Genomic DNA, 10,664 nt, shown 5'->3' with positions numbered 1-10,664 from the left:
CAATGGCAGGTCCCCACTGGTCCCCTCAGCCTGGCAGTCAGAGCAACTCCTGCAGCAGAGAAGACCTTTCCCAGACCAACAGGTTGCTGTAAAATCACATCAAAATGATCATTGCCAGCATGGCCAGTACTGTGAGTTTCCTGGATACTGCTGGATTCATTCTAAGAGCAAAGAGAGTTTAACCTTCCTCTGGAACTTGTCCTCTAGTTCCAACACTGGTGCTGCCTCTCTGGCCTCTGACTTGTCTAGTGATGTGACCATGCAACAATCTTTCAACACAAACATGGCCAAAAGAGCACTCATGCAGCTAATATTTGGTTGTGTTTTTACCAAAACTTAATCTTTGCTGTTCTTCCAGACTTTACAATACGTTCCCACCACACTGGCAAAAACTGAGTTACTCCTGTCTATCAATGATCCATGACCTTATGATGCCAAGCTCAGCATCCTCCAGCTTTCCCTTGGCTCTCAGAGGCCATCCTTGCTCACAGCTGAAATGCTGCCTGCACACTACACCCAGTGACAGCACCTGCACCAGCAGGGCACAGGGTGAAAAGCCTCCCACATTTTAACAAAAGCAAGGATTCTGAGGCCTGCACAACAGGAATCCTGGTGTCCAGAGAGCAAACTAGCTAGTCCAGGGCAGCAAGTCAGCACATGGCCCCATCAGAGCTCACTGCCATGAAGGGTCACAGCAGCCTTATCTGCATGGCTGGGCAGGTGCCTCTGACTCCCAAGGGTTCCAGCAGAGTAGGGCAAATGGCAAAAAAGGCCCCAGACCTGGTTGATCTGAGGGTAATTGTTAATTAACTGCACACAACTCTCAGTAAATATAAGACTAGTACCAAAATCCTGCAATGGGAAGGGTTCTATAAATCAGTATAATTTTAACTGGAAGCTTCTCCTTTCTTAACCTGTGAAAAAAAATTATAAACTTTCAATTACAAAAAGCAACACACTTGTGTGAAAGATAATTGTGTTTTTATTTTTCTAAGCTCGCACTTGTGGAACATAATAAATGACCTGATATAATGACAACTTTGCAAAAGAATCCCCCTCTCCCCAACATCTGGACAGCAATATATAAATATTTACAATGGAAAAAATAGGAAAGTGAAGAGAATGACATCAACATTAGCCAAGTCAGTTTGTTTCTACATATCTGATTTTGAACATTAAGTACTCAAGATTGACCAACACTTTCCTTCAGTACTGAGGCTTTAACTTCATTTTCAGCTCTTATGTGCAACAGATACACTCCTGACTCTGCTTTTATAGTTTGCTCCTGTACAGTAACCATAGAATTTCCCAACTAAATTTTTATTCCAGGTTTTTAACTTTGAAAACAACAAAAAAAATTAAATATAACTTTATGTCTCCTGATACAAAGCTTCTCACACAGTCAAACACATCACAACACTGAAAATCAGCATAACGAAATGCTGTATAGCTTCTTAACAAGGACAATAGGTCTGGGTCCTGATCTGTTGGCTTTAACAAAAGCTCTCTTCAAATAGAACAAGTACATATAGAAAAAATAACCTTCTTATTTTCTTATTAAAAAAGGAAATGGTGCTTTCTATAAACAAAAGAACATGTGATTTTTTTTTTTGACACAGATATAAGTTACAGTGGAAAAAGCTCAGAAAGCTTCAAATCAAATTGGCGTTTGTTTAAAAGGATGGTTTAACCAGTTGATTGGATGAGGTTCAATCAGCCCACACAGTCTGGTAATTCTAGAAACATCAGTGTAAAAAACCCTGCTTTTTTTGCTTTCTGCTATCCAGTGCCACACCAGCACTGGCTGAGAACGTGTTGCCTGCAGCAGTGGAGACACGGATCCCACGGTGTGGTGCGGTGTCACATGTGCGAGCTGCGCCTGCCCCGCGTGCCCAGCGACACGCGCAGCCGCGGCTCCCGCGCCTTGTAGTGCTCGTTGAAGTCCAGCCTGAAGCTCAGGAACCGAAGGCTCTCGTCTGAACTGGTCATCAGCAGGACCAAGAACTGCTGGACAATTCCCTGAAAAGACAAACCCACGAGACAGTTACGGAAGCACCCCTGGTGTGTTTTAAACAGGAATATCAGGTGGTGCACAGATCTGGTAGACAGACAGAATCTGGGAAAAGGCAAGCACAAGGGTTCATATCCAACCGTTATGGTGGGTTCACTCTTTCTGCAAAAACCCAGAGCTCCATTTTTAAGTCTCCAGTGCAAACAGCTTGGTCTTCTAAAGTGTGTTCCCCACTCCCTGTGCCCTGCTGGCATACTCCATCTGTCTGAAGGCTCCCAGGCTGCAGAGCAGCTGCCTCTGTGTGCCTCAGGACAGCATTCAGGATCCAACCTGTGCCAACAGGAGACCTCACCTTGAGTCCATGTTATAGGCACAATGCCACCCAGGCCAGCATTAGGGCACTGCTGGCTTCAAACATACCCATTTGATGTGGCTTGTACAGTAGCACAGGACACCCAGAACAGCAAACGTGTGCCCAGGAGGACAGTCAGTGCTGCAGACCCAACCAGACTGAGCATTTGGAGCAATGTGAGGGGGGGATTTGCACTTGGCAGGTGGGAGGTACACTTCTGCATCCCATCTTCCCATTCAGCTCTAGCCACACCACTGCAGGAGCCCCATAGGACACAGGAAAGGAAAGGATTCTGGGAGGAGGGGAAGACTCATTTGAAGAGCTCATTCCTAATCTCCAGTAAATAGTAACGTGAACATGTCCATAACTAGAGCACTCCATTACTTCCAAAGGTGACCAAAGCTGGAAATCCTGTTTGGAAAATCCATAATAGGGCTCAGAATGAATACAGTCCAAGGAGGCAAAACCTACATTGCCAAATTGTAGCAATCTTGTAGAGCACATAAACCACAATTTATTTACAACCTACATTTAAAGGCCTACACTCATTTTTCTGGGGAATGGTAGCTTTAGCATCAGATATAACAAATAAAGACAAAGCCAGAATAAATTACTTACAGAAGACAGCCTGCACATGTTACCCCAAACATCTTATCCACTTCCCCCTCCCCCAGTGAACTTAAAACTAAGAGTCAGGCCCTTAATAATAAACTTTCTGCAGTCTTCAATAGCAATGACTTGCAGAGACTGTGAGGAAACAAATGGAATGCAGAAGGAATTCTGTCTTTTTCTCCCTCAGACTACACCAAAAGATAGCTATTACTTTCCCTGCTGGAGGAAGACAACTTACATGAAAAGATTCTTCTCCTTTGTCTGGGGAATATAAATGATCACAAAACCTTTGACTACTAAGCAACAGTGAACACAGGCTTTTAAGTAGAGAAGGAAAAAACAAAGGCCTAGCTCCACAAACTGCACACACATGAATACAGAAGTTACATCAATATTTGAATTGAATATTTGAAATTCATTTCTACACAAAGCTCAGCATATTTTAGAAAAATATAATTTAAGAGGCACCTGGTAAAAGTGAGTGAGTATTCGCAGCTGTGAGCACATTTTAGGTATTGAGTCTTGAAATTCTTTCATCCTCTTGTTCTCTTCTTCCTCTTCTGATGCAGTTACACCCCACTTGCCCTACAGAGAAACCACACAAGTTTAGAGGTGAAGCATCACATGATTCAAGTTGCTAACTAGGCCACCTTCTGCCCAGCTGCATCAGGTTTATTAAAAACAACCACTGCCATAGAAAGACAAACACAGAGCCTCCAAAATGGAAACTATCAGACCCCCCCCCTTGGTGGTCGTACAGCACATAAAAGAAATCAGAGGTTTATTAGCAAGGCAAGTCTCACACCAACACTGCATGTCAGTCTTGCAGCAAGGAGGCAGACATGGAGCTACAGCATCTTTTGCAAAAGGGTTCCACTCACTTCATCTAAAAGAGCCCTTTCTCATCCTCCAAAGTCCCCTAGAGAAATCAACTCAGATTTTGAGCAAGACAGAAATCAAAAACACCACTCAGCCATTTTGCTTGAAGTCAGCAGCAATGACTTTTCCAATGACTTTTACATCTGCCCCAACTATATTTCTCATCTTTACTGTACCTCTACATGATATCTAAAATCCTCCATATATCAAAAGCCTCAATTCATTTTCACACTCTAGAAATATTCTTCTTGTACCTCAAGCTCACGCTGTTTTTTCCTCTCTTCAAATTGCAACCTCAGCTGCAGCTCCTCCAGAGCAGCTCTGTACATGGCATCTTGGGCATTCTGGAGCTCAATGATCTGGTCAAAAACTGCTCGAAGCTGATTGAGAAGTACCTGTGAAACAGGTAGCAAAGTAATTAAACAGCTGTACAGCACAAGAGTTTTAACTTACTACCTTTCTCCAGAAAAGAAGCAAAGAAAAAAAAAAAGTAAAGAAAAAAATCTTTTTTACACAGCTGGAGAGACTGCTCGGCAAAGCCCTAAGTCAGCTGTTGCATGATCTCACAGCTTCTCAGGATGAAAAAGAACTGGCCCACACTACAGCAAGCCTTATTATCAACATGTGTCACTATGTCTGGGCAGTAGGTAGTGAACCTACCATTATTAAATCTTATATCAGAGGAATAAAAATTACTTTTCCCTTTGCTCCTACAATGTTAAAGAAGGTTGTTCCTGACATATATGCCAAGATCATAAAGTTACAATTACATGCAAAGGAGAAGACTCACCCTGGAGTCACTATCCAGCAAGCACCGAGCTATGATTGTGTCCAGAAAAACTTCATGAGCTGCAATGATGTGGTCCAAGTCCTGTGCTTGTTGGACCTTGTTCCAGAGCTCATCCCATGAACATTCAAGCACCTGGAGCAATGACACAGGATTGGGCTGTTTTGATTTGCTAGATGGCAAGCTCTTTGAAATTTAAGACACGCAACACATACAGAATATAGCAAATGCTTCATTTTCTAAGTAACTAATTATGTGGGTAGAGCATACCTCAAATGTAATGTAATACTGCATTTGGTGAATGAAATGGACCATTTCTGATGCCAGAACGTGACACTGATGCAGCACACCAGAAAGCTCTGTAAAAATCCAAAGAGACAGCATGTTAAAGACTGCAAGGACAAGCGCAGCCAACAAATCAGCTTGGTAAATTCTCTTCACCATATTGAATACTTCATAACACAGCCACTAATCTTAGATGGTAGCAGCAGCGACCTTCTGAGGCCAGGCGCCCTCTCCCATCCACCAGAAATTCTTAATTATAAAACAATAGATTTGTAAGTATTGCTATGCCATAATAAAGGGTAACTCTCAATAGTTATTTTTTACTGAAAGACATGTAGATAGATTAAAAAAAATTTCAAGAGTGAGCCAGTACAGATGCTCACAAATATGGCTATATTCTCTAGCTGAGAAATAGGATCAAAAAGTCCTGGTCCATGAAACATACACCACTACATTTCAGAGCTTTCCTATTTCTTTTCACACATCTTTCTCTTCTTAGCCTCTTCTGTTCTTAGCTAAACAAAAGCAGAGGGAATAAGTGAAGGTAAAACTAGTAAATTCAGAACTGTGCATACATGAGACTTAATGTATGCAGACAGCATAAGAAAGAGGGAGACATGGGGTACAAATAAGAAGGCATCAAGGAAGATGAAATACAAAGGGATGGAAGAGGTACAGTCTCACAACGAGGCCAGCATAAAGATACATACATAAGTGCAGCTTTGCAGGAATCAAGGATTAAGTAAAACAACAGATATGAAACTTCTACTTACTATTATGTTATTTTACTTTGATCACCCTTACCATCATTTACCATTAAAGAGCCAGTCAAGAGGAGCACCAAAAGGCAAAATTAATCTGAACATAATTAATCAGACACTCTTTTCCCTCTTAACACACAGTTTAAAATAAGATGCAGTCTAAAATAAGATGCAGTCATCTGTATCTATTTTAGAAGCATGTCACCCATCTGGACACCTCTCACCTGGCATACTTTTCAGAAGCTTTGCATTGCACATGTGCCCTTTCCATATATCAGTAAGAATATACTCCATTCTCTTTGCTCTCCAAAGGAAATTAAATACTCTTAGATAGTGGCTCATGCACTCACGTGTAAATACCTACAAAACAAAGAAAATACCAGTACAAATTAATAGACATACCACATGTCCTGAAGTACCAAGAACTTATTCACAGTTCATCTTATCTCGTATATGCAGTTTATTGGTAAATATTTAAAAAAAAAAAAGTTTCCAGGAAATCCCAGAGCTTTTGGAAAGATCCCTTCTTGAGGGCTGAACAGGGCACTGCTGGAAGTGTAAGAAGGGGTGAACAAAACTAAGCCTAAGCTTATTTTGAAACCGCATAAGAAAATTCCTTCTGCTGGTCAAACTCACAGTTTGTCCTGCTTAAAAGAAACGTTCTTTATAGAGGCTAAATACATTCAGATAAACAATGCAACTCCCTAACAAATTCCATTTAGACAGCATAAGTAAGTTCTCCACAAATACATTCCTCAGTTCCCTTCAAATTTTCCCAAATTAGTATCTACAGACGAGTAATTATCAAAGAATAGGGGCACTCAATTTATTAAGTCCTTGCTAAAAACTGTGCTGGAACAAATTAATTACTGATTTTCAGTAATGATTGTTGTAAATGTAGCTTTTTCAGCACTCACACTAACTGGTAAGAACTGAGATTTTTGCTTAACTGTTGATACAGTGGGTACATCCTAGATGCAAAAAAAAAAAAAAATCTCTGGTTTCACACTCCAGAACAAAAAAAGGTTACCTAAGTAAAAAAAACACAGTAACTTAATTCAGCACCCCAAACACATTCAGAAGCAGCAGTGTATGACATTACCGTTGCTATTGGCCCATCAACATGATAGTCCAAGCTGAAGACATCCCATCCAGTGTCCCCAGGAGATACCTGCATTAAAAACATATGGGACTGTCAGTGTGTAATCAGAGCATACTAAAGCTGAAGATGAGCATCACTTGCTAACTCTTTCATTCTGAAGGGCCTATGAGCAAACAAGCATCCACATCAACAAGAGATACAGGAGTTTCTTGTTGAAAGTAGCAGATTAGGCAGAAATGGATCAAACTATTTGATACAAGGGTGAGGCTGATCTCACACAAATACTGATGTTTGCAATGTCAGCGTTTCTCCACTGAACCTAGTAAATGAAAATACCAGTAAGGACAAATTCTTTGGCATCTGAAACAGATTTATGTCCGATGCTACAGCTCACTGAAGTCTAAACTCAGGGACTGAAGCTCTCAAATTAACTCAAGTTTCTTACTACAGGCCTCTTCCATGAAATGTGCTATCACTGCTTCCCTTTTTCTTAACTAGAGGCAAGAAGGAGGCACACACCCCAGCATGCCCCAGTTCTTGTAAGAGCAACAGCATTAAGAGCTGTCTGGAGAACTTCAAATCAGCACCACCAGCATCAATTTCTGTTAGGCCCCAAATACTCAACCTTGTATTATCAATGGCTGTAAACCCCCATCTTGAAATACTAATAGACAATAGACAGGGAAGGCAAAAAGAAGATGACTTATTAAATGACCTTTATATTACTCAAAGTAAACTTCAGTGGAAAGGAAGGGGGAAATGGATTCACACATGAAAATTTTGTTTCATACAGATGTCTGCATGTATACACACAAACAATGGCATCTTTCAGACCAGAGTCACCACAACAACAGACCTCCAGAAGTCGCACATCCAATCGCTTGAGAATCTCGGGATTATCGAACTGGGCATTCGTGGCCCTCACGGCTGTTTCCAGGATTCCAGTCAGATTATGCTGATACAAGGTTGTAGCTGGACGTGCAAGCTCTGGCCTGTGGTTATGGAACAGTTATAGTACATGACTGAAATACTCTGCAGCAGCAATTTAGTAGTAACTGCAGTACACAGCAAAACCCTTTTCTAACAGACATTCAAGACTATTACTCTTTCAGAATTAATCATGAAGAAAATCAGTGAGCAAAATATTTGCACAGAGTATGAGCAGAATATGTCTATTCATATGCAGCTACACTCCTGAACATGAGCATGAGGAGCAACTTAGTCCTCATTTAATGCCAGTAATTTGAAGTTACCAGGATTGCTAGTTTAGCTAGTCTGTAATTTGAGTTGCATTCAGATCTTAAATGAGGCAGATTACATCATTAGCACATCAAACCAATAATTTCCCTTTAGTTTTGAGAAACTTACTGATAGCCATCTCACAGGCTCAGAAGTGCTGGCAGGAACACAGAAACTCACCCCACCTATGTAACTTCAACTTTCCAAAGAGTTGCAACATGCAACTCTTGTAATACTCTCTGTCCCTCAAAAAGGAGAAGACTGGAAAACTTCTCACTCCTTCTGTCTCAAATGTAATACTGACTCCACAAATCAACCTCACTCAGCTTCACATTAAAAAGCATATACTGTTGATTTTGATTTACAAACAAGTTAATGAAAGCCTTATTACAAAGCCTGCCTTCTGGATCAAAGAAAAGCTTTGCAAGCCAATGCTTAAGTTTCATCAGTAGCACCAGCATGTAAAAATCAACTTGCAAATAATCTTAAAGAATTGGATTCTGTAGCTGTGGGTGCACCTGAGTGCTTGAAACAGAAGCTGGTGAGGAATCAAATAGAGTTTTCAAATTGCACTGAAGGTTTTGACACTATGTTTTAGACCAAATACCTCCAAAATATAGAGGCCTAATAATTCCAGCCAAGCTCATCAGCAGCATCAGAAGCAGAATGTTTCTGCTGAAATTTGCTGACAGGACCAAGAGAAGTGCCAACATCCTCGAAGCTGTCACAGGGCCAACATAAAGATATCTGTATTAGTACAACTTTTCAAGACTTTGTCAAATGGTACTGTATGTACCACTTATCAAAAAGGAAGAATAAGTTTTAATCCTCAGGGTCAAAGAAACAAAACCCAAAACAGAAGTTTTAAAGTTATTACTCAAAGATTTAATTGAACAAGGTACTTAGAGGGTCCTCTTCAAAAAGCAAAAGTTTCTGTGCTGATCATGCACAGAATCATCAGAAATTGAGCATAATTACCCTTCCTATTGTCTTACTTGAGCAAGTCCATTAAATGCCTGATAAAGTCTCCTTGACCAAGTAACAAGTAGCGCCTCATGGCCTGCATGTGTTCCAGCAAATTGTACTTCTTATTGAGAACATCCAGCAGGTATTTGCTGGTTTCAAAATAAGCTGCATCAATTTTCTCTTGAAATGCATTTTCCAGATCTGTGAACAAATCAGCAGCTAAAAGAAAATAAAAATTAAAATTAAATTAGTAGTTTGCAAAAACTGAGGCAAATAAGCTTTGGAGTTGAAACACACAAACAGAAAAACTGCCATGTCTTCTGATCCACTATGTTATACATTTGCCATAGCCAAAGCAGAAGCAAGTCTAAAGCAGCCTACACTTCAACAATATTACTTTTAATCTGTGCCCAGATTGTACTTGCCAGTAGAAGCTCATGTTATGTATATAAAAAGTTGGGGATTTTCAAGCTTGCTGAAATACTGCAGTTGACAAACCAAATCATTTATTGAGTTCTAAAAGCCCAGAATTAGGAAAAATCTTTGATGGGTGGAATCTAAATCAGAAGGCACCTCTAAGGGTGTGGGGAAAAATAAATCAAAGAAACAGACTTAAAACACTCAACAGAAGAGAGCTTCCATAGATAAGAGAATGAGAGAAAAGGGAATATGCTGGAGTTACCTGGGGGACAGCCAGCAACCTGACATTTTCTCTCCATCTTTCATGCATGGCAGTTTGGGGACAGAAAGCAGGAAGCAGCAAAAAGTAGTAGGAAGCTTATTTCACTGTTTTCTACAACTACAAGCTCATCAAGAAAGAGACTCCAGTAAAACTGTTATGAGTTAGCAACTGTGGCCTCTCCAGGCAACATGGAGCAATACTCCAAACACTGGATTGCCAACTATCATAAGATTCAGACCTTCAGCATTAAAGGATATACTCCCACTTTAACTACTCAATTAATAAAATGCTTATGAATAGAAGAAATAACCAGTGGCTCTAATGAAGAATTCACTCTGGGAAGGGAAGTCTAAAAGTCTGGTTCACTGACATTCCTGGAAGTTTCCAAACTATCATTCAGTAACCAGTGAAACTCTCCATAAGACACAGAAGCTCAAGGAAATGACACTTTTATAACACATTGCTGTGTTTAAAATCCTTTGACTAGAGAAATGCTACTCAGTCAAGCAGCACACATCAACCTTAGGGATGGGAGAATTGCACTTACTACAGCCTGCAGTAAGTGCAAGCGTCTTTGCTCAAGGTGCTGCAAGCCTTGCAGGCAAAACAAGAGAAGGAAAAAGCCAAGCCACAAAGAGTTACCAGCTGATCTCTTCAGCCCCTGGACACAGAGGCTGGGCCTAGCACTGGCTCAAGGCACAAGCAAAGCCAGCAGGCAACTCCCTGGCTTGTCTATAGCCAGCCCAACATGTGAGGCATGCTGGTCCTGTCTCCACTCACACAGGGGTCTGTCTGTCTAAGAAGTAGCTCTGGGATACACAGACCAGTCTCAATTTCTTACTATCTCAAGCAGAAAAAGCAGTCTTTCCCCTCTCCTTAGTACTGATCCTCTTGCCTTGAAGGAAGTGACCTGGCCACAGCCCTTCAGCTCAGACTGGAAAGTCAAGTTTACATCTGTAGCTGTAATGCACAACCTCTGCATACACAC

The 10,664-nt window shown here is 40.9% G+C and overlaps 1 protein-coding gene across 1 annotated transcript in view; it reads right to left on the bottom strand.

Annotated features, from left to right (window-relative positions):
• Positions 1–959: 959 nt before the first annotated feature.
• The window catches only part of TUBGCP3 (tubulin gamma complex component 3), a 48,493-nt gene continuing 38,788 nt past the window's right edge, over positions 960–10,664 (bottom strand). Inside the window, exons 14-22 of the mRNA XM_063149946.1 lie at positions 9,024–9,213; positions 7,646–7,781; positions 6,790–6,858; positions 5,912–6,047; positions 4,912–5,000; positions 4,645–4,776; positions 4,109–4,249; positions 3,444–3,560; positions 960–2,019 (exon numbers count right to left, since the gene is read on the bottom strand). Of these exons, the coding sequence (XP_063006016.1) occupies positions 1,861–2,019; positions 3,444–3,560; positions 4,109–4,249; positions 4,645–4,776; positions 4,912–5,000; positions 5,912–6,047; positions 6,790–6,858; positions 7,646–7,781; positions 9,024–9,213 (1,169 nt within the window). The 3' untranslated portion in view covers positions 960–1,860. The remainder of the gene's footprint in view (positions 2,020–3,443; positions 3,561–4,108; positions 4,250–4,644; positions 4,777–4,911; positions 5,001–5,911; positions 6,048–6,789; positions 6,859–7,645; positions 7,782–9,023; positions 9,214–10,664) is intronic.

The sequence above is a fragment of the Melospiza melodia genome, chromosome 2, assembly GCF_035770615.1.
Source record: "Melospiza melodia melodia isolate bMelMel2 chromosome 2, bMelMel2.pri, whole genome shotgun sequence".
In the NCBI taxonomy this organism is placed as follows: Eukaryota; Metazoa; Chordata; class Aves; order Passeriformes; family Passerellidae; genus Melospiza; species Melospiza melodia.
This window is presented reverse-complemented; position numbering and strand designations above follow the sequence as displayed.